At 46.5% G+C, this 22,716-nt stretch overlaps 1 protein-coding gene across 11 annotated transcripts in view; it reads left to right on the forward strand.

Annotated features, from left to right (window-relative positions):
* The first annotated feature begins 451 nt into the window (after positions 1 to 451).
* atp2b2 (ATPase plasma membrane Ca2+ transporting 2) overlaps positions 452 to 22,716 on the forward strand; it is a 203,272-nt gene continuing 181,007 nt past the window's right edge. For 4 of the 11 annotated variants that reach the window (XM_036984274.1, XM_036984275.1, XM_036984273.1 and 1 more), the window contains exon 1: positions 453 to 1,271. In XM_036984274.1, the coding sequence (XP_036840169.1) occupies positions 1,067 to 1,271 (205 nt within the window). In that variant the 5' untranslated portion in view covers positions 453 to 1,066. Of the gene's footprint in view, positions 1,272 to 22,716 lie in introns of all 11 variants that reach the window. The other 7 variants (XM_036984277.1, XM_036984270.1, XM_036984271.1 and 4 more) reach the window with 3 other exon arrangements.

Below are 22,716 nucleotides of genomic sequence, written 5' to 3' on the forward strand. Positions count from 1 at the left end.
AGGCAGCCTCCCTCCTCTCCTTCTCTCTCTCACACATGATGCGGCTCCGCGGCACTGGCAGCCTGGGCTCTCACTCTCCTCTCTCATCACCGGTACGACCGCTCCGTGTTGCTTCTCTTTACTACTGCCACTGACATAAACTCACAGGAGTAACGCCTGCTACACTCTCATCCTTCTCTCTCTCTCCCTCTCTCCTTCTCTCTCGCTCCCTCTCTCCTTCTCTCTTTCCTCTCTCTCTTTCTTTTCTTTCTTTCTCTCTCTCTCTCTCTCTGTCTCTCTCTTTCTTTCCTCTCTGTCTCCCTGTCTCTCTCTCTCTCTCTCTCTGTCTCCCTCTCCTCTCTGTCTCTCTTTCCTCTGTCTCTCTTTCTCTCTCTCTGTCTCTCTTTCTCTCTCTCTGTCCCTCTCCCTCTCTCTCTGTCCCTCTCTCTCTCTCTCTCTCTCTCTCTCTCTCTCTCTCTCTCTCTCTCTCTCTCTCTCTCTCTCTCTCTCTCTCTCTCTCAGAAGGAGTAATGAAGAGGACCACCATGTAGACAGAATGCAGACATTGACAGACTGCAGACGGAGATAGAAGAAGCAGAATGGGAACATGCATCTGGAGCGGCTCCCGATTGACTCACAGTAACAGAAGCCCAGAAGGGATCGTAATTCTCCTGTGGACGTACGTCGCTCCTCTCGCCGCTCTCTCGCTGCTGGTCTCACTGGTCTAGCTGGCTTCCCTTAGTGTTCTCTGGATGGTCGTACGGTCTTCTCTCCACACTGTCGCTGACTGAGGGATCTCAGCCTGTCTCTGTATCTCAAAGTGACAACAGGATTTAGCTCTCCCTCTGTCTGTCGGTGGGCGCTGCAGCATCTGTCTCTCTCTCTTTCTCTCTCTCTCTATCGTGTGGTTTTCACCAGTATCACCGGTATTGCCGGGCGCATTCCAGTGGCATTCATCCCTCTTCCTCTCCTCATTTCGAGAATCCCTCTCTCTCTCTCTCTCAACCCACACAACCCCCTCGTAAAGCTTTGTCTGAGGTTTGTACTCCTTCTTCGTCGAGTTACTGAGCAATACTAGTCAGTCATCATGGGGGACCTGACCAACAGTGATTATTACTCTAAGAACCAAAGAAACGATGTCAGCAGTAACCACGAGGGGGGCTTTGGGGTCTCGGTCATGGAGCTGCGTGAACTCATGGAGCTGAGAGGCAGCGAGGCGGTGGTTAAGATCCAGGAGGAGTACGGGGACATGGACGGGCTCTGTCAACGGCTGAAAACATCACCCACAGAAGGTGAGTCACACGACTTCACACCGGCCTCCGGGCTTGATGAGTGTTTGTGTTTGTTAATGAGTGTGTGTGTGTGTGTGTGTGTGTGTGTGTGTGTGGAGGGGTGAGGTGCGGGGGGTGAAGTGTGTGTGTGTGTGTGTGCTTGTGTGTGTGTGTGTGTGTCGGTGTGTGTGTGTCGGTGTGTGTGTGTTCTTGTGCCGGTGTGTGTGTGTGTGTGTGTGTGTGTTTGTGTGTGTGTTTGTTAATGACCAGCCAAATCAAATCAAAATGTATTGGTCACATACATACATATTTAGCAGATGTTATTGTGGAGCAGTATCTAACAATTCACAACAAAAAAAAAGTTAAATAATTAAGAAACTACCGTTCAAAAGTTTAGGGAATGTATCATAAAGAAAATAAATAACATCAAATTTAAATAACATCAAATTTAAATAACATCAAATTTAAATAACATCAAATTTAAATAACATCAAATTTAAATAACATCAAATTTAAATAACATCAAATTTAAATAACATCAAATTTAAATAACATCAAATTTAAATAACATCAAATTGATCAGAAATACAATGTAGACATTGTTACGCTGAAGGATCCGCCCCTAAGACACTGCATCACGTGCGCTAGCTGTGCCACGACCGGGAGGTCCGTGGGGCGACCCACAATTGGCCTAGCGTCGTCCGGGTTAGGGAGGGTTTGGCCGGTATGGATATCCTTGTCTCATCGCGCAACAGCGACTCCTGTGGTGGCCAGGTGCACGGTGTTTCCTCCGACACATTGGTGCGGCTGGCTTCCGGGTTGGAGGCGCGCTGTGTTTAAGAAGCAGTGCGGCTTGGTTGGGTTGGGTTTCGGAGGACGCATGACTTTCAACCTTCGTCTCTCCCGAGCCCGTACGGGAGTTGTAGCGATGAGACAAGATAGTAACTACTAACAATTGGATACCACAAAATCGGGGAGAAAAAGTGGTAAATAAAAAATAAAAGTATAAATATTAGATCCAGCAATGTCTGAGTGGCATTGACTAAAATACAGTAGAATATAATACAGTATATATATATATATATATATATATATATATATATATATATATATATATATATATATATATATATATATATATATATATATATATATATATATATATATATATATATATATATATATATATATATATATATATATATATATATATAGTATATATACATATGAGATGAGTAAAGCAGTATGTAAACATTATTAAAGAGGACACTGATTCCAAGGCTATTTATATAGGGCAGAGGTCTTTTTTTAACATGACGACTTACCAAAAGGCAAAGAAAGGCCTCCTGTGGGGATGGGGACTGAGATACATTTATTTAATTTAAACATTTATTACAAAATCTAGGACAAAACACACATCACCACAAGAGAGAAACCACTACATAAAGAGAGACCTAAGACAACACAGCACTACATAAAGAGAGACCTGAGACAACACAAAACTACATAAAGAGAGACCTGAGACAACACAACACTACATAAAGAGAGACCTGAGACAACACAACACTACATAAAGAGAGACCTGAGACAACACAAAACTACATAAAGAGAGACCTGAGACAACACGACACTACATAAAGAGAGACCTAAGACAACAACATAGCAAGGCAGCAACACATGACAACACAGCATGGTAGCAACACAACATGACAACAACATGGTAGCAACACAACATGACGATAACAACATGGTAGCAACACAACATGACAACAACATGGTAGCAACACAACATGACAACAACATGGTAGCAACACAACATGGCAACAACGTGGTAGCAACACAACGTGGTAGCAACACAAAACATGGTACAAACATTATTGGGGACAGACAACAGCACAAAGGGAAAGAAGGTAGAGACAACAATGCATCACACAAAGCAGCCACAACTGTCAGTAAGAGTGTCCATGATTGAGTCTTTGAATGAAGAGATTGAGATAAAACTGTCCAGTTTGAGTGTTTGTTGCAGCTCGTTCCAGTCGCTAGCTGCAGCAAACTGAAAAGACGAGCGACCCAGGGATGTGTATGCTTTGGGGACCTTTAATCGAATGTGACCTCTAAGGTGCAGGGCTGCGTAACCGGGTGGAAGCTGGCTAGTGATGAGTATTTAACAGTCTGATGGCCTTGAGATGGGAAACTGTTTTTCAGTCTCTCGGTTCCAGCTTTGATGCACCTGTACTGACCTCGCCTTCTGGATGATAACGGGGTGAACAGGCAGTGGATCGGGTGGTTGTTGTCATTGATGATCTTTATGGCCTTCCTGTGACATCGGGTGCTGTAGGTGTCCTGGAGGGCAGGTAGTTTGCCCCCGTTGATGCCTTGGGCAGACCTGATTACCATCTGGAGAGCCCTGTGGCTGTGGGTGGTGCAGTTGCCGTACCAGGCGGTGATACAGCCCGACAGGGTGCTCTCGATTATGCACCTGTAAAAGTCAGTCAGGGTTTTAGGTGACAAGCTAAATTTCTTCAGCCTCCTGAGGTTCTTCACCACACTGTCTGTGTGGGTGGACTATTTCAGATCGTCAGTGATGTGTACGCCGAGGAACTTCAAGCTTTCCACCTGCTCCACTGCGGTCCCGTCGATGTGGATATGGGGGTGCTCCCTCTCCTGTTTCCTGTCCATGATCAGCTCCTTTGTTTTGTTGATGTTGAGTGACAGGTTATTTTTCTGACACCACACTCCGAGGGCCCTCACCTCCTCCCTGTAGGCCGTCTCGTCATTGTTGGTAATCAAGCATGCTACTGTTGTGTCGTCTGCAAACTTGATGATTCAGTTGGAGGCTTGCATGGCCACGCAGTCGTGGGTGAACAGGGAGTACAGGAGGAGCCTGAGCACGCACCCTTGTGGAGCCCCAGTGTTGAGGATCAGTGAAGTGGAGGTGTTGTTTCCTAACTTCACCACCAGGGGGAAACCCGTCAGGAAATCCAGGACACAGATACACAGGGCTTCAGACCCAGGGCCCCGAGCTTAATGATGAACGTGGATGGTACTAAGGTGTTGAATGCTGAGCTATAGTGAATACAGTTGAAGTCGGAAGTTTACTTACACCTTAGCCAAATACATTTTAAACTCTGTTTTTCACAATTCCTGATATTTAATCCTAGTAAAAATTCCTTGTCTTAGGTCAGTTAGTTTATTTTAAGAATGGGAAATGTCAGAATAATAGTAGAGAGAATTATTTATTTCATCACATTCCCAGTGGGTCAGAAGTTTACATGCACTCAATTAGTATTTGGTAGTATTGCATTTAAATTGTTTAACTTGGGTCAAACGTTTCGGGTAGCCTTCCACAAGCTTCCACACAATAAGTTGGGTGAATTTTGGCCAATTCCTCCTGACAGTGCTGGTGTAACTGAGTCAGGTTTGTAGGCATCCTTGCTCACGCACGCTTTTTCAGTTCTGCCCACAACATGTATTTTGGATTGAGGTCATGACTTTGTGATGGCCACTCCAATTCCTTGACTTTGTTGTCCTTTGCCACAGCTTTGGAAGTATGCTTGGGGTCATTGTTCATTTGGAAGACCCATTTGCGACCAAACTTCCTGACTGATGTCTTGAGATGTTGCTTCAATATATCCACATAATTGTCTTCCCTCATGATGCCATCCATTTTGTGAAGTCCCTCCTGCAGCAAAGCACCCCCACAACATGATGCTGCCACCCCCGTGCTTCACGGTTGGGATGTTGTTCTTCGGCTTGCAAGCCTCCCCCTTTTTCCTCCAAACATAACGATGGTCATTATGGTCAATCAGTAACATTTTTGTTTCATCAGACCAGAGGACATTTCTCCAAAAAGTACGATCTTTGTCCCCATGTGCAGTTGCTTGCTGAGCAGCCTTTCAGGTTATGTCGATACAGGACTTTTACTGTGGAGTTTGCACTTTTCACACCAAAGTACGTTCATCTCTAGGAGACGGAACACGTCTCCTTCCTGAGCGGTATGATGGCTGCGTGGTCCCATGGTGTTTATACTTGCGTACTATTGTTTGTACAGAGGAACGTGGTACCTTCAGGCATTTGGAAATTGCTCCCAAGGATGAACCAGACTTGTGGAGGTCTACATTTTTTGCTGAAGTCTTGGCTGATTTCTTTTGATTTTCCCATGATGTCAAAGCAAAGAGGCACTGAGTTTGAAGGTAGGCCTTGAAATACATCCACAGGTACACCTCCAATTGACACAAATTATGTCAATTAGCCTATCAGAAGCTTCTAAAGCCATGACATCATTTTCTGGAATTTTCCAAGCTGTTTAAAAGGCAGTCAACTTAGTGTATGTAAACTTCTGACCCACTGGAATTGTGATACAATGAATTATAAGTTAAATAATCTGTCTGTAAACAATTGTTGGAAAAATGACTTGTGTCATGCTCAAAGTAGATGTCCTAACCACCTTCCAAAACTACAGTTAGTTCACAAGAAATCTGTGGAGTGGTTGAAAAACGAGTTTTAATGACTCCAACCTAAGTGTATGTACACTTTTGACTTCAACTGTAGGTATTCCTCTTGTCCAGATGAGATAGGGCAGTGACCAGTGCGATGGCAATTGCATAATCTGTGAATCTATTGGGGCGGTAAGCAAATTGAAGTGGGTCTAGGGTGTCAGGTAAGGTAGAGGTGATATGATCCTTAACTAGCCTCGCAAAGCACTTCATGATGACCTTAAGTGAGTGCTACGTGGCAATAGTCATTTAGTTCAGTTACCTTTGCTTTCTTGGGTACAGGACCAATGGTGGACATCTTGAAGCATGTGGGGACAGCAGACTGGGATAGAGAGAGATTGAATATGTCCGTAAACACTCCAGGCCTGCGCATGCTCTGAGGATGTGACTAGTGATGCTGTCTGGGTCAGCAGCCTTGCGAGGGTTAACACATAGAACACAGTCTGATGTTATGTAGAACACATAGAACATAGAACACAGTCGGATGTTACATAGAACATATAATACAGTCTGATGTTACATAGAACACATAGAACATAGAACACAATCTGATGTTGCAGAGAACACATAGAACACAGTCTGATGTTGCAGAGAGCACGTAGAACACAGTCTGATGTTGCAGAGAACACAGTCTGATGTTACATACAACACAGTCTGATGTTACATAGAACACAGTTCTATGTGTTCTCTCCCAGCCCAGCCCAGCCTCTCTCAGGACAGCCTCTCCAAGCCCATTCTCTCCCAGCCCAACTCAGACTCTCCCAGGACAGCCTCTCCCAGCCCATTCTCTCCCAGCCCAGCCCACTCCACACCCACATAGACCTAAATGCTGTGTATAGTCTTAGAAAAAAGGGATCCAATTGGGTTATTTTCAACTGTCGTGTGTGTGCGTGTCCGGAGTTGCTAGGGCAAGTGTGCGTGTGCGTGTGTGACCGGAGTTGCTAGGGCAAGATGAGTCAATTAAAGCTCCCCCGGACAAACACTCCCCTAACCCGGAAGACGCTGGGCCAATTGTGCGACGTCCTATGGGACTCCCGGCCGGGTCTGTAGGGTCTGTAGTAACGCATCTAGAGGCCCCAATTCTGCGATAATTTATTTCATCTCATGAAATGTGGAACGAACACTTTTACATGTCACGTTTGAGATTTTTGTCCAGGGTAATTTGAGTGGCCTGGATTTACATGTATTATGTTACGTTTAGTCAATGAGACCAGGCTGAGAATAAGGTATCATTATTGACAAGGTTGTTACACATCACTGGCCCCGCAGCTTTCCATGTAACATGAGAGGGAGAGGAGAGGACAGCAGAGAGATGCGGCTCAGTCACGTCCAAAATGGCACCCTATTTCATGTATACTGCACTAACATAGGGAACACCGTAGGGCTCTTGTCAAAAGCAGTGTACTATCTAGGGATTATGGTGCTCTTTGGGACGATGGTGTGTCCAGCTCTCCTCCTCTCCTCTCGGCCCCTCCAGTAGACATTACTTCTAGGTCAGCTGGTGATACCAGCAACGTTGACACAAATGTGTGTCCCAAATGACACCCTATTCCCTACATAGTACACTTCTTTTGACCAGAGCCCTATGGCACTATATAGGGAATAGGACGCAGCCTGATACTACTTGGTTCAATAAATACTACGCACACTCTTGGTTCCAAAAGGGTTCTGCGGCTGTCTCCATAGGAGAACCCTTTTTGGTTCCAGGTAGAACCTTTTGGGTTCCACATAGAACCTTTTCGGGTTCCACGTCGAGCCCTTTTGGGTTCCACGTAGATTTCTATAGATGGTTCTACCAGGAACCAAAAAGGGTTCTTCAAATGGTTATCTTATGGAGACAGTCGAAGAACACTTTATGTTATATTATATATGCATCTGTGTGTGTGTAGCGGTGAATCCACAGAGCATGTGACGATCTGGGTTATTCTCATGACAGGTACACCAATCTGTCAACATGCTCATATATTATGAATCCCAAGGGGTCCGGACTGCTTTTCTACTGAATGGACAGTATCTAGTGGGCCTCTCCCAGCCCAGCCCAGCCTCTCCCAGCCCAGCCCAGCCTCTCCCAGCCCAGCCCAGCCTCTCCCAACCCAGCCCAGCCTCTCCCAACCCACTCCACATAGACCTACGTTTATTTTTATTTATTTTATTTTATTTTTTACCTTTATTTAACAAGGCAAGTCAGTTAAGAACAAATTATTATTTTCAATGACGGCCTAGGAACAGTGGGTTAACTGCCTTGTTCAGGGGCAGAACGACAGATTTGTACCTTGTCAGCTCGGGGGTTTGAACTTGCAACCTTCCTGTTACTAGTTCAACGCTCTAACGCTTTTTGGTTCCAGGTAGAACCCCAAGTGGAAAATATTCTACATGGAACTCAAAAGGGTTCTAAACTGGAACCAAAAGGGTTCTAAACTGGAACCAAAAGGGTTTTATCTGGAACTATATAGAACAAGGTTAGCCTTAACATATTGCAAATTTGTAATTGGATGCTGGACATCCTTGAATTAATGCATACCATATGAAACAAAATCATATCACATAACATATCATACTAAATGGAGGGAGGCAGATTTACATTTACTATGTAACAACTACCCCTGAGTCTAGGTTGGAATCTCATGTACATTCTGTTCCTACACAATAGGAATAGGATTCTATTTGGGACATAGTTCTAGAAAGACAGACACAGACAAAGGAACACTGTTTTTAATCATTAACCGTAAACAGTTTAGAAGACAAGACAATAAGAGGGCTGTCTGTTAATACGTCTGCAGTGTATTTATTATGGATCCCCATTTGTTCCTGCCAAGGCAGCAGCTACACTTCCTGGGGTTTATTATGGATCCCCATTTGTTCCTGCCAAGGCAGCAGCTACACTTCCTGGGGTTTATTATGGATCCCCATTTGTTTCTGCCAAGGCAGCAGCTACTCTTTCTGGGGTTTATTATGGATCCCCATTAGTTCCTGCCAAGGCAGCAGCTACTCTTCCTGGGGTTTATTATGGATCCCCATTAGTTCCTGGGGTTTATTATGGATCCCCATTAGTTCCTGCCAAGGCAGCAGCTACTCTTCCTGGGGTTTATTATGGATCCCCATTAGTTCCTGCCAAGGTAGCAGCTACTCTTCCTGGGGTTTATTATGGATCCCCATTAGTTCCTGCCAAGGTAGCAGTTACTCTTCCTGGGGTTTATTATGGATCCCCATTAGTTCCTGCCAAGGCAGAAGCTACTCTTCCTGGTGTTTAATATGGATCCCCATTAGTTCCTGTCAAGGCAGAAGCTACTCTTCCTGGGGTTTACTATGGATCCCCATTAGTTCCTGCCAAGGCAGCAGCTACTCTTCTTGGGGTTTATTATGGATCCCCATTAGTTCCTGCCAAGGTAGCAGCTACTCTTCCTGGGGTTTATTATGGATCCCCATTAGTTCCTGCCAAGGTAGCAGCTACTCTTCTTGGGGTTTATTATGGATCCCCATTAGTTCCTGCCAAGGTAGCAGCTACTCTTCCTGGGGTTTATTATGGATCCCCATTAGTTCCTGCCAAGGCAGCAGCTACTCTTCTTGGGGTTTATTATGGATCCCCATTAGTTCCTGTCAAGGCAGCAGCTACTCTTCCTGGGGTTTATTATGGATCCCCATTTGTTCCTGCCAAGGCAGCAGCTACTCTTCCTGGGGTTTATTATGGATCCCCATTAGTTCCTGCCAAGGCAGCAGCTACTCTTCCTGGGGTTTATTATGGATCCCCATTAGTTCCTGCCAAGGCAGCAGCTACTCTTCCTGGGGTTTATTATGGATCCCCATTTGTTCCTGCCAAGGCAGCAGCTACTCTTCCTGGGGTTTATTATGGATCCCCATTTGTTCCTGCCAAGGCAGCAGCTACTCTTCCTGGGGTTTATTATGGATCCCCATTAGTTCCTGCCAAGGCAGCAGCTACTCTTCCTGGGGTTTATTATGGATCCCCATTTGTTCCTGCCAAGGCAGCAGCTACTCTTCCTGGGGTTTATTATGGATCCCCATTAGTTCCTGCCAAGGCAGCAGCTACTCTTCCTGGGGTTTATTATGGATCCCCATTAGTTCCTGCCAAGGCAGCAGCTACTCTTCCTGGGGTTTATTATGGATCCCCATTATTTCCAGCCGAGGCAGCAGCTACTCTTCCTGGGGTTTATTATGGATCCCCATTAGTTCCTGCCAAGGCAGCAGCTACTCTTCCTGGGGTTTATTATGGATCCCCATTAGTTCCTGCCAAGGCAGTAGCTACTCTTCCTGGGGTTTATTATGGATCCCCATTAGTTCCTGCCAAGACAGCAGCTACACTTCCTGGGGTTTATTATGGATCCCCATTAGTTCCTGCCAAGACAGCAGCTACACTTCCTGGGGTTTATTATGAATCCCCATTAGTTCCTGCCAAGGCAGCAGCTACTCTTCCTGGGGTTTATTATGGATCCCCATTAGTTCCTGCCAAGGCAGCAGCTACACTTCCTGGGGTTTATTATGGATCCCCATTAGTTCCTGCCAAGGCAGCAGCTACTCTTCCTGGGGTTTATTATGGATCCTCATTAGTTCCTGCCAAGGCAACAGCTACTCTTCCTGGGGTTTATTATGGATCCCCATTTGTTCCTGCCAAGGCAGCAGCTACACTTCCTGGGGTTTATTATGGATCCCCATTAGTTCCTGTCAAGGCAGTAGCTACTCTTCCTGGGGTTTATTATGGATCCCCATTAGTTCCTGCCAAGACAGTAGCTACTCTTCCTGGGGTTTATTATGGATCCCCATTTGTTCCTGCCAAGGCAGCAGCTACTCTTCCTGGGGTTTATTATGGATCCCCATTAGTTCCTGCCAAGGCAGCAGCTACTCTTCCTGGGGTTTATTATGGATCCCCAATAGTTCCTGCCAAGGCAGCAGCTACTCTTCCTGGGGTTTAATATGGATCCCCATTATTTCCTGCCAAGGCAGCAGCTACTCTTCCTGGGGTTTATTATGGATCCCCATTAGTTCCTGCCAAGACAACAGCTACTCTTCCTGGGGTTTATTATGGATCCCCATTAGTTCCTGCCAAGACAACAGCTACTCTTCCTGGGGTTTATTATGGATCCCCATTAGTTCCTGCCAAGGCAGCAGCTACAATTCCTGCGGTTTATTATGGATCCCCATTAGTTCCTGCCAAGGCAGCAGCTACTCTTCCTGGGGTTTATTATGGATCCCCATTATTTCCTGCCAAGGCAGCAGCTACACTTCCTGCGGTTTATTATGGATCCCCATTAGTTCCTGCCAAGGCAGCAGCTACTCTTCCTGGGGTTTATTATGGATCCCCATTTGTTCCTGCCAAGACAGCAGCTACTCTTCCTGGGGTTTATTATGGATCCCCATTTGTTCCTGCCAAGGCAGCAGCTACTCTTCCTGGGGTTTATTATGGATCCCCATTAGTTCCTGTCAAGGCAGCAGCTACTCTTCCTGGGGTTTATTATGGATCCCCATTAGTTCCTGCCGAGTCAGCAGCTACTCTTCCTGGGGTTTATTATGGATCCCCATTAGTTCCTGCCGATGCAGCAGCTACTCTTCCTGGGGTTTATTTTGATCTGTTTTTACTGCTGCTTCCTGTTTATTATCTGTGGATAGTCACTTTACCCCTACCTACACATAAATATTTCCTCGATTAACCTGCACATTGACTCGCTACCCCTTGTGTTATTTCTATTTTTTGTGTTGCTTTTTTTTTTTTTACTTTAGTTTTTATATTTTTTTTGTGAATATTTTTGTGCTTTTAAAAAACTCTTCGGTTAAGGGCTTGTAAGTTTCATGGTAAGATCTACACCTGTTGTATTAATGTGACAAATAAAATGTGATTTGAATAGTCATAGCTCTATGAAGTACTGTGTGCCTCCCATAGTCTGTTGTAGACTTGGTGGATTGCGAAGACACCTCTGCCCACCTCTTGTGGGGTAGTCATGGATGTCTGAGATGTATGCTAGTAGTTTAAACAGACAACTCAGTTCAACATGTCAATACCTCTTAAAAAACAAGTAGTGATGAAGTCAATTTCTCCACTACTTTGAGCCATGAAAGATTTACATAAATATTATTAATGTTAGTGTACATTTAAAGGGCCAGACATGCTGCCTTGTTCTGGGCCAATTGTAATTTTCCCAAGTCCCTCTTTGTGGCACCTGACCACACGACTGAACAGTAGTCCAGGTGTGACGAAACTAGGGCCTGTAGGACCTGCCTTGTTGATAGTGCTGTTAAGAAGGTAGAAACTAGAGCCTGTAGGACCTGCCTTGTTGATAGTGTTGTTAAGAAGGTAGAAACTAGGGCCTGTAGGACCTGCCTTGTTGATAGTGCTGTTAAGAAGGCATAGCAGCGCTTTTATTATGGACAGACTTCTCCCCATCTTAGCTACTGTTGTATCAACATGTTTTGTCACAGTCATTTCAGTCGCTGTAGTAGCTGACGTGTATGGTGTTGAGTCCTCCGCATACATATAAACACTGGCTTTACTAAGAGCTAGTTGCAGTTCATTATTAAATATTTAAAAATGCATGGGGGCCTAGACAGCTGCCCTGGGGAATTCCTGACTGTACCTGGATAATGTCGGAGAGGCTTCCATTAAAGAACAGCCTCTGTGTTTTGTTAGACAGGTAACTCTTTATCCACAGTATAGCAGGTGATGTAACACAGATGTTTTTGTAACAACACATTATGAACAAGAGCTGTACTGAAGTCTAACAAAACAGATTTTTATCAATTTCTCTCAGCCAATCATCAGTCATTTGTGTAAGTGCTGTCTGTACATGTTAAATGCCCATCCCTATAAAGATGTGATCAGTATATGTTGATGATTTCATTCCTGTGTTATTTGTAAATACCCTGTTAGGTCGAGTGATAACTTGAAGAGTTTGACTTTTTTGACTTTTTTTTTTATTGAGTGGGCAGCTTGATGAAAGCAAGTCAATATTTACAGTTGAAATCGGATGTTTACATACACTTAGGTTGGAGTCATTAAAACTCGTTTTTCAACCACTCCACAAATATCTTGTTAACAAACTATAGTTTTGGCAAGTTGGTTAGGACATCTACTTTGTGCATGACACAAGTCATTTTTTCCAACAATTGTTTACAGACAGATTATTTCCCCTATAATTCACTGTATTACAATTCCACTGGGTCAGAAGTTTACATACACTAAGTTGACTGTGCCTTTAAACAGCTTGGAAAATTTCCAGAAAATGATGTCATGGCTTTAGAAGCTTCTGATAGGCTAATTGACAAAATTTGAGTCAATTGGAGGTGTACCTGTGGATGTATTTCATGTCTTACCTTCAAACTCAGTGCCTCTTTGGTTGACATCATGGGAAAATCAAAAGAAATCAGACGAGACCTCAGAAAAAACTGTAGACCTCCACAAGTCTGGTTCAGCGTTGGGAGTAATTTCCAAACGCCTGCAGGTACCACGTTCATCTTTACGAACAATAGTACGCAAGTTTAAACACCATGGGACCACGCAGCCGTCATACCACTCAGGAAGAAGACGTGTTCTGTCTCCTAGAGATGAACGCACTTTGGTGCGAAAAGTGCAAATCAATCTCAGAACAACAGCAAAGGACCTTGTGAAGATGCTGGAGGAAACAGGTACAAAAGTATCTATATCCACAGTAAAACGAGTCCTATATCAACATAACCTGAAAAGCTGCTCAGCATGGAAGAAGCCACTGCTCCAAAACCACCATAAAAAAGCCAGACTACAGTTTGCAACTGCACATAGGGACAAAGATCGTACTTTTTGGAGAAATGTCCTATGGTCTGATGAAACAAAAAGAGAACTGTTTGGCCATAATGACCATCATTATGTTTGGAGGAAAAAAGGGGGAGGCTTGCAAGCCGAAGAACATCATCCCAACCGTGAACCATAGGGGTGGCAGCATCATGTTGTGGGGTGGCAGCATCATGTTGTGGGGGTGCTTTGCTGCAGGAGGGACTGATGCACTTCACAAAATAGATGGCTTCATGAGGTAGGAAAATTATGTGGATATATTGAAGCAACATCTCAAGACATCCGTCAGGAAGTTAAAGCTTGGTTGCAAATGGGTCTTCCAAATGGGCAATGACCCCAAGCATACTTCCAAAGTTGTGGCAAAATGGCTTAAGGACAACAAAGTCAAGGAATTGGAGTGGCCATCACATAGCCCTGACCTCAATCCTATAGAAATGTTGTGGGCAGAACTGAAAAAGCATGTGCTAGCAAGGAGGCCTACAAACCTGACCTGACTTACACCAGCTCTGTCAGGAGGAATGGGCCAAAATTCACCCAACTTATTGTGGGAAGCTTGTGGAAGGCTACCCGAAACGTTTGACCCAAGTTAAACAATTGAAAGGCAATGCTACCAAATACTAATTGAGTGCATGTAAACTTCTGACCCACTGATAATGTGATGAAATAAATAAAAGCTGAAATAAATAATTCTCTCAACTATTATTCTGACATTTCACATTCTAAAAATAGAGTGGTGATCATAACTGACCAAAGACAAGGAGTTTTTACTAGGATTAAATGTCAAAGATTGTAAAAAAAACTGAGTTTAAATGTACTTGGCTAAGGTGTATGTAAACTTCCGACTTCAACAGTAGGTCACCCAGAAAATATACCTCTCTGTTGATATCACACACATTATCAAGCATTTCACACACATTATTCAGATACTGACTTTTAAACTTGTGCAAAACTCAACTATAGCAGCTTCCCACAATAATGGGCTTTAGGTGAGTCATGTGAACCTGTAACCATATTATTTAAACAAACAGCATCTGACATAAGATCCTCTCCAAGTTTTCAAGGGATATGACTCTGAACATATATGGCAACATCTCCGCATCGCTTCCTCCTTACCTCTCTCCATCCCTCTCTCCACCCCCCCCCCCCTTGTTCCCTCTGTCTGTCTGTCTGTCCTCCTCTCTCCTCACACCTCCCACTCTCTCTCCCTCCCTCCATCCCTGCTCTCCTTTTCTATTTCTGGTTGATGGCTCCTCACATCTCACTGGAGAGGACATCTTATCCCAGCGTACATCATGCAGACTACGTCCTTCAGACGGTGTCCTATATCCCATTCTAGAACCCTATATCCCATTCTGGAACCCCATATCCCAGTCTAGAACACTATATCCCATTCTAGAACCCTAGAACCCTATATCCATTCTTGAACCATATATCCCATTAAAGAACCCTTTATACCAGTCTATAACCCTATATCCCATTCTAGAATCCTATATCTCAATTTAGAACTATATTTCCCAGCCTAGAACCCCGTATGCCATTCTAGAGCTCTATGTCCTAGTTTAAAACATGATATCCCAGACTAGAACCCCAGCTTAGCACTCTATATCCAATTCTAGAACCCTATATCCAATTCTAGAACCCTATATCCCATCCTAAAACCCTATATCCCATCCTAGAACCTTCTCATAGGAGGCTGCTGAGGGGAGGACGTCTCATAGCAATGGCTGGAAATGAGTAAATGGAATGTTATCAAACATGGAAACAATGCTCCAGCCATTACTAAGAACATGTCCTCCCTAATTAAGGTGCAGCCGGGCCTTCTGTGAACCCCCTATAGTATGACACACTGTATTGTACTGTACACACAGACACATGTGGACGCACACTTTTAACACACACACACACAAATAAATTAAATCTCATCAGAGTGATCCTCTGTGACAGTGGTCACCAACTGGTCGATCGCGAGGCATTCCTTAATAGATCCCCAAACATTTGTGTAGAAAAGCCAACGATAAAGGCTCGCTTTCCTTTTTATTATTTGTGTGGCTCTGTTGGAGGAGGGTGCACTTGATTCAGAAGCCCTGTTGGAGGAAGGTGCACTTGATTCAGAAGCCCTGTTGGAGGAAGGTGCACTTGATTCAGATGCCCTGTTGGAGGAAGGTGCACTTGATTCAGAAGCCCTGTTGGAGGAAGGTGCACTTGATTCAGAAGCCCTGTTGGAGGAAGGTGCACTTGATTCAGAAGCCCTGTTGGAGGATGGTGCACTTGATTCAGAAGCCCTGTTGGAGGAAGGTGCACTTGATTCAGAGGCTCTGTTGGAGGAAGGTGCACTTGATTCAGAGGCACTGTTGGAGGAAGGTGCACTTGATTCAGAGGCACTGTTGGAGGAAGGTGCACTTGATTCAGAAGCACTGTTGGAGGAAGGTGCACTTGATTCAGAAGCACTGCAGATACCAGGTAGGCAAAGTGTCCTGCAGACACCAGGTAGGCAAAGTGTCCTGCACACACCGGGTAGGCAAAGTGTCCTGCACACACTGGGTAGGCAAAGTGTCCTGCACACACTGGGTAGGCAAAGTGTCCTGCACACTCCGGGTAGGCAAAGTGTCCCATTTTTAACCATTTAATCTCTGATCAGCTAGAAGACCATGTCCCCTCTCTCTGGTCAGCTAGAAGACCGTGTCCCCTCTCTCTCGCTAGAAGGCCGTGTCCCCTCTCTCGCTAGAAGACTGTGTCCCCTCTCTCTCTAGCTAGAAGACCGTGTCCCCTCTCTCTCTAGCTAGAAGACCGTGTCCCCTCTCTCTGGTCAGCAAGAAGACCGTGTCCCCTCTCTCTCTAGCTAAAGACCGTGTCCCCTCTCTCTCTAGCTAGAAGACCGTGTCCCCTCTCTCTCTAGCTAGAAGACCGTGTCCCCCCTCTCTGATCAGCTAGAAGACCATGTCCCCTCTCTCTGGTCAGCTAGAAGACCGTGTCCCCTCTCTCTCGCTAGAAGGCCGTGTCCCCTCTCTCGCTAGAAGACTGTGTCCCCTCTCTCTCTAGCTAGAAGACCGTGTCCCCTCTCTCTCTAGCTAGAAGACCGTGTCCCCTCTCTCTGGTCAGCAAGAAGACCGTGTCCCCTCTCTCTCTAGCTAAAGACCGTGTCCCCTCTCTCTCTAGCTAGAAGACCGTGTCCCCTCTCTCTCTAGCTAGAAGACCGTGTCCCCCCTCTCTGATCAGCTAGAAGACCATGTCCCCTCTCTCTGGTCAGCTAGAAGACCGTGTCCCCTCTCTCTCGCTAGAAGGCCGTGTCCCCTCTCTCGCTAGAAGACTGTGTCCCCTCTCTCTCTAGCTAGAAGACCGTGTCCCCTCTCTCTCTAGCTAGAAGACCGTGTCCCCTCTCTCTGGTCAGCAAGAAGACCGTGTCCCCTCTCTCTCTAGCTAAAGACCGTGTCCCCTCTCTCTCTAGCTAGAAGACCGTGTCCCCTCTCTCTCTAGCTAGAAGACCGTGTCCCCCCTCTCTGGTCAGCTAGAAGACCGTGTCCCCTCTCTCTGGTCAGCAAGAAGACCGTGTCCCCTCTCTCTCTAGCTAGAAGACCGTGTCCCCTCTCTCTCTCTAGCTAGAAGACCGTGTCCCCTCTCTCTGGTCATCAAGAAGACCGTGTCCCCTCACTCTCTCTTGCTAGAAGACCGTGTCCCCTCTCTCTCTATCTAGTAGACCGTGTCCCCTCTCTCTCTATCTAGAAGACCGTGTCCCCTCTCTCTCTAGCTAGAAGACCGTGTCCCCTCTCTCTCTAGCTAGAAGACCGTGTCCCCTCTCTCTCTAGCTAGAAGACCGTGTCCCCTCTCTCTCTAGCTAGAAGACCGTGTCCCCTCTCTCTCTAGCTAGAAGACCGTGTCCCCTCTCTCTCTGGTCAGCAAGAAGACCGTGTCCCCTCTCTCTCTAGCTAGAAGACCATGTCCCCTCTCTATCTAGAAGACCGTCTTCCCTCTCTCTCTAGCTAGAAGACCGTGTCCCCTCTCTCTCTAGCTAGAAGACCGTGTCCCCTCTCTCTGGTCAGCAAGAAGACCGTGTCCCCTCTCTCTCTAGCTAGAAGACCGTGTCCCCTCTCTCTCTAGCTAGAAGACCATGTCCCCTCTCTCTGGTCAGCAAGAAGACCGTGTCTCCTCTCTCTCTAGCTAGAAGACCGTGTCCGCTCTCTCTGGTCAGCAAGAAGACCGTGTCCCCTCTTTCTCTAGCTAGAAGACCGTGTCCCCTCTCTCTAGCTAGAAGACCGTGTCCGCTCTCTCTGGTCAGCAAGAAGACCGTGTCCCCTCTTTCTCTAGCTAGTAGACCTTGTCCCCTCTCTCTAGCTAGAAGACCGTGTCCCCTCTCTCTAGCTAGAAGACCGTGTCCCCTCTCTCTCTAGCTAGAAGACCGTGTCCCCTCTCTCTCTATCTAGTAGACCTTGTCCCCTCTCTCTCTATCTAGTAGACCGTGTCCCCTCTCTCTCTATCTAGTAGACCGTGTACCCTCTCTCTCTAGCTAGAAGACCGTGTACCCTCTCTCTGGTCAGCTAGAAGACCGTGTCCCCTCTTTCTGGTCAGCTAGAACACCGTGTCCCCTCTCTCTGGTCAGCTAGAAGACCGTGTCCCCTCTCTCTGGTCAGCTAGAAGACCGTGTCCCCTCTCTCTGGTCAGCTAGAAGACCGTGTCCCCTCTCTCTGGTCAGCTAGAAGACCGTGTCCCCTCTCTCTGGTCAGCTAGAAGACCGTGTCCCCTCTCTCTGGTCAGCTAGAAGACTGTGTCCCCTCTCTCTCTAGTCAGGTAGAAGACCATGTCCCCTCTCTCTGGTCAGCTAGAAGACCATGTCCCCTCTCTCTGGTCAGGTAGAAGACCGTGTCCCCTCTCTCTGGTCAGCTAGAAGACCGTGTCCCCTCTCTCTAGCTAGAAAACCGTGTCCAGTCCTCTCTGGTCAGGTAGAAGACCGTGTCCCCTCTCTCTGGTCAGCTAGAAGACCGTGTCCCCTCTCTCTGGTCAGCTAGAAGACCGTGTCCCCTCTCTCTGGTCAGCTAGAAGACCGTGTCCCCTCTCTCTAGCTAGAAGACCGTGTCCCCTCTCTCTGGTCAGGTAGAAGACCGTGTCCCCTCTCTCTGGTCAGCTAGAAGACCGTGTCCCCTCTCTCTGGTCAGCTAGAAGACCGTGTCCCCTCTCTCTAGCTAGAAGACTGTGTCCAGTCCTCTCTCTGGTCAGCTAGAAGACCGTGTCCCCTCTCTCTGGTCAGCTAGAAGACCGTGTCCCCTCTCTCTGGTCAGGTAGAAGACCGTGTCACCTCTCTCTGGTCAGCTAGAAGACCGTGTCCCCTCTCTCTGGTCAGCTAGAAGACCGTGTCCCCTCTCTCTAGCTAGAAGACTGTGTCCAGCCCTCTCTCTGGTCAGCTAGAAGACCGTGTCCCCTCTCTCTGGTCAGCTAGAAGACCGTGTCCCCTCTCTCTAGCTAGAAGACCGTGTCCCCTCTCTCTGGACAGGTAGAAGACCGTGTCCCCTCTCTCTGGTCAGCTAGAAGACCGTGTCCCCTCTCTCTAGCTAGAAGACCGTGTCCCCTCTCTCTGGTCAGGTAGAAGACCGTGTCCCCTCTCTCTGGTCAGCTAGAAGACCGTGTCCCCTCTCTCTGGTCAGCTAGAAGACCGTGTCCCCTCTCTCTGGTCAGCTAGAAGACCGTGTCCCCTCTCTCTGGTCAGCTAGAAGACCGTGTCCCCTCTCTCTAGTCAGGTAGAAGACCGTGTCCCCTCTCTCTGGTCAGCTAGAAGACCATGTCCCCTCTCTCTAGTCAGGTAGAAGACCTTGTCCCCTCTCTCTAGTCAGGTAGAAGACCGTGTCCCCTCTCTCTGGTCAGCTAGAAGACCGTGTCCCCTCTCTCTGGTCAGCTAGAAGACCGTGTCCCCTCTCTCTGGTCAGCTAGAAGACCGTGTCCCCTCTCTCTAGCTAGAAGACCGTGTCCCCTCTCTCTGGTCAGCTAGAAGACCGTGTCCCCTCTCTCTAGTCAGGTAGAAGACCGTGTCCCCTCTCTCTAGTCAGGTAGAAGACCGTGTCCCCTCTCTCTGGTCAGCTAGAAGACCGTGTCCCCTCTCTCTGGTCAGCTAGAAGACCGTGTCCCCTCTCTCGCTAGCTAGAAGACCGTGTCCCCTCTCTCTCTAGCTAGAACACCGTGTCCCCTCTCTCTGGTCTGCTAGAAGACCGTGTCCCCTCTCTCTCTATCTAGTAGACCGTGTCCCCTCTCTCTCTAGCTAGAAAACCGTGTCCCCTCTCTCTCTAGCTAGAAAACCGTGTCCCCTCTCTCTGGTCAGCTAGAATACCGTGTCCCCTCTCTCTCTAGCTAGAAGACCGTGTCCCCTCTCTCTGGTCAGCTAGAAGACCGTGTCCCCTCTCTCTCTAGCTAGAAGACCGTGTCCCCTCTCTCTAGTCAGGTAGTAGACCGTGTCCCCTCTCTCTAGTCAGGTAGTAGACCGTGTCCCCTCTCTCTCTAGCTAGAAGACCGTGTCCCCTCTCTCTGGTCAGCTAGAAGACCGTGTCCCCTCTCTCTCTAGCTAGAAGACCGTGTCCCCTCTCTCTCTAGCTAGAAGACCGTGTCCCCTCTCTCTGGTCAGCTAGAAGACCGTGTCCCCTCTCTCTCTAGCTAGAAGACCGTGTCCCCTCTCTCTGGTCAGCCAGTAGACCGTGTCCCCTCTCTCTCTATCTAGTAGACCGTGTCCCCTCTCTCTCTAGCTAGAAGACCGTGTCCCCTCTCTCTGGTCAGCCAGTAGACCGTGTCCCCTCTCTCTCTATCTAGTAGACCGTGTCCCCACTCTCTAGTCAGGTAGAAGACCGTGTCCCCTCTCTCTCTAGCTAGAAGACCGTGTCCCCTCTCTCTGGTCAGCCAGTAGACCGTGTCCCCTCTCTCTCTATCTAGTAGACCGTGTCCCCACTCTCTAGTCAGGTAGTAGACCGTGTCCCCTCTCTCTGGTCAGGTAGTAGACCGTGTCCCCTCTCTCTGGTCAGCTAGAAGACCGTGTCCCCTCTCTCTCTGGTCAGCTAGAAGACCGTGTCCCCTCTCTCTCTGGTCAGCTAGAAGACCGTGTACCCTCTCTCTGGTCAGCTAGAAGACCGTGTCCCCTCTCTCTGGTCAGCTAGAAGACCGTGTCCCCTCTCTCTGGTCAGCTAGAAGACCGTGTCCCCTCTCTCTGGTCAGCTAGAAGACCGTGTCCCCTCTCTCTGGTCAGCTAGAAGACCGTGTCCCCTCTCTCTGGTCAGTCTCAGTGGAGCCAGTCGTAACAGTCAGGTAGTAGATCGTGTCCCCTCTCTCTCTAGCTAGAAGACCGTGTCCCCTCTCTCTGGTCAGGTAGAAGACCGTGTCCCCACTCTCTGGTCAGGTAGAAGACCGTGTCCCCTCTCTCTGGTCAGGTAGAAGACCGTGTCCCCTCTCTCTGGTCAGGTAGAAGACCGTGTCCCCTCTCTCTCTATCTAGTAGACCGTGTCCCCTCTCTCTGGTCAGGTAGAAGACCGTGTCCCCTCTCTCTGGTCAGGTAGAAGACCGTGTCCCCTCTCTCTCTATCTAGTAGACCGTGTCCCCTCTCTCTGGTCAGGTAGAAGACCGTGTCCCCTCTCTCTGGTCAGGTAGAAGACCGTGTCCCCTCTCTCTCTATCTAGTAGACCGTGTCCCCTCTCTCTGGTCAGGTAGAAGACCGTGTCCCCTCTCTCTGGTCAGGTAGAAGACCGTGTCCCCACTCTCTCAGTCGTAACAGTTGTTGTAACTGAAGCTTTTGTCCTTGTTTTTCTTCGTCTATTTACATTGTTCTGTTCTCAAGCTGGACGACACATCAGCTACTCGTCAGATTCTCGTATCTCACAGGCACGTTGACTTGGCTCAAGTTGCCCTCGTTGCCACGGTAACCTGAACACTTGTCTTATCTGTGATATTTTATCTTATCTGTGATTTAAAATACTCACGTCATAATTTTTTTATTAAAAAAAACAACAACTTTTGAGCAATATACCACGTTACTTCTTACTAGTAATGCCTGTGTTGCTTTAGAAACATTACACAGCTCGTCTGTTTTTGTTTGTCTGTGTAATCATGGCACAAAAAAATATTTTGGCTGGTAAAAAAAATCTGAGTGGCTGGTAGATTTTATTAATCTACCTGCCACGGTGGCTGGTGGACCAACAAGTTCGTTTCAGGCCCTGAACTGATCTATTTTGTTATCGAAGCTCGAGTTTTGATATATAATATGTTCTGAGAAGAATAACATTGTCGGACCAGGAATATAGCCAATATGATGTGATAATGTATGAGACCAGGCATATAGACAATATGATGTGATAATGTATGAGACCAGGCATATAGCCAATATGCTGTGATAATGTATTAGACCAGGCATATAGACAATATGATGTGATAATGTATTAGATCAGTCATATAGCCAATATGCTGTGATAATGTATGAGACCAGGCATATAGACAATATGCTGTGATAATGTATGAGACCAGGAATATAGCCAATATGCTGTGATAATGTATGAGACCAGGCATATAGACAATATGCTGTGATAATGTATTAGATCAGGCATATAGACAATATGCTGTGATAATGTATGAGACCAGGAATATAGCCAATATGCTGTGATAATGTATTAGACCAGGCATATAGACAATATGCTGTGATAATGTATTAGATCAGGCATATAGACAATATGCTGTGATAATGTATTAGACCAGGCATATAGACAATATGATGTGATAATGTATGAGACCAGGCATATAGACAATATGATGTGATAATGTATGAGACCAGGCATATAGACAATATGATGTGATAATGTATGAGACCAGGCATATAGACGATATGCTGTGATAATGTATGAGACCAGGCATATAGACAACATGTTGTGATAATGTATTAGACCAGGCATATAGCCAATATGTTGTGATAATGTATTAGACCTGGCATATAGCCAATATGCTGTGATAATGTATTAGACCAGGAATATAGCTAATATGCTGAGATAATGTATTAGACCAGGCATATAGACAATATGTTGTGATAATGCATTAGACCAGGAATATAGCCAATATGTTGTGATAATGTATTAGACCAGGCATATAGACAATATGCTGTGATAATGTATTAGACCAGGAATATAGCCAATATGTTGTGATAATGTATTAGACCAGGCATATAGACAATATGCTGTGATAATGTATTAGA

Source organism: Oncorhynchus mykiss, chromosome 7, assembly GCF_013265735.2.
Source record: "Oncorhynchus mykiss isolate Arlee chromosome 7, USDA_OmykA_1.1, whole genome shotgun sequence".
Taxonomy (NCBI): domain Eukaryota; kingdom Metazoa; phylum Chordata; class Actinopteri; order Salmoniformes; family Salmonidae; genus Oncorhynchus; species Oncorhynchus mykiss.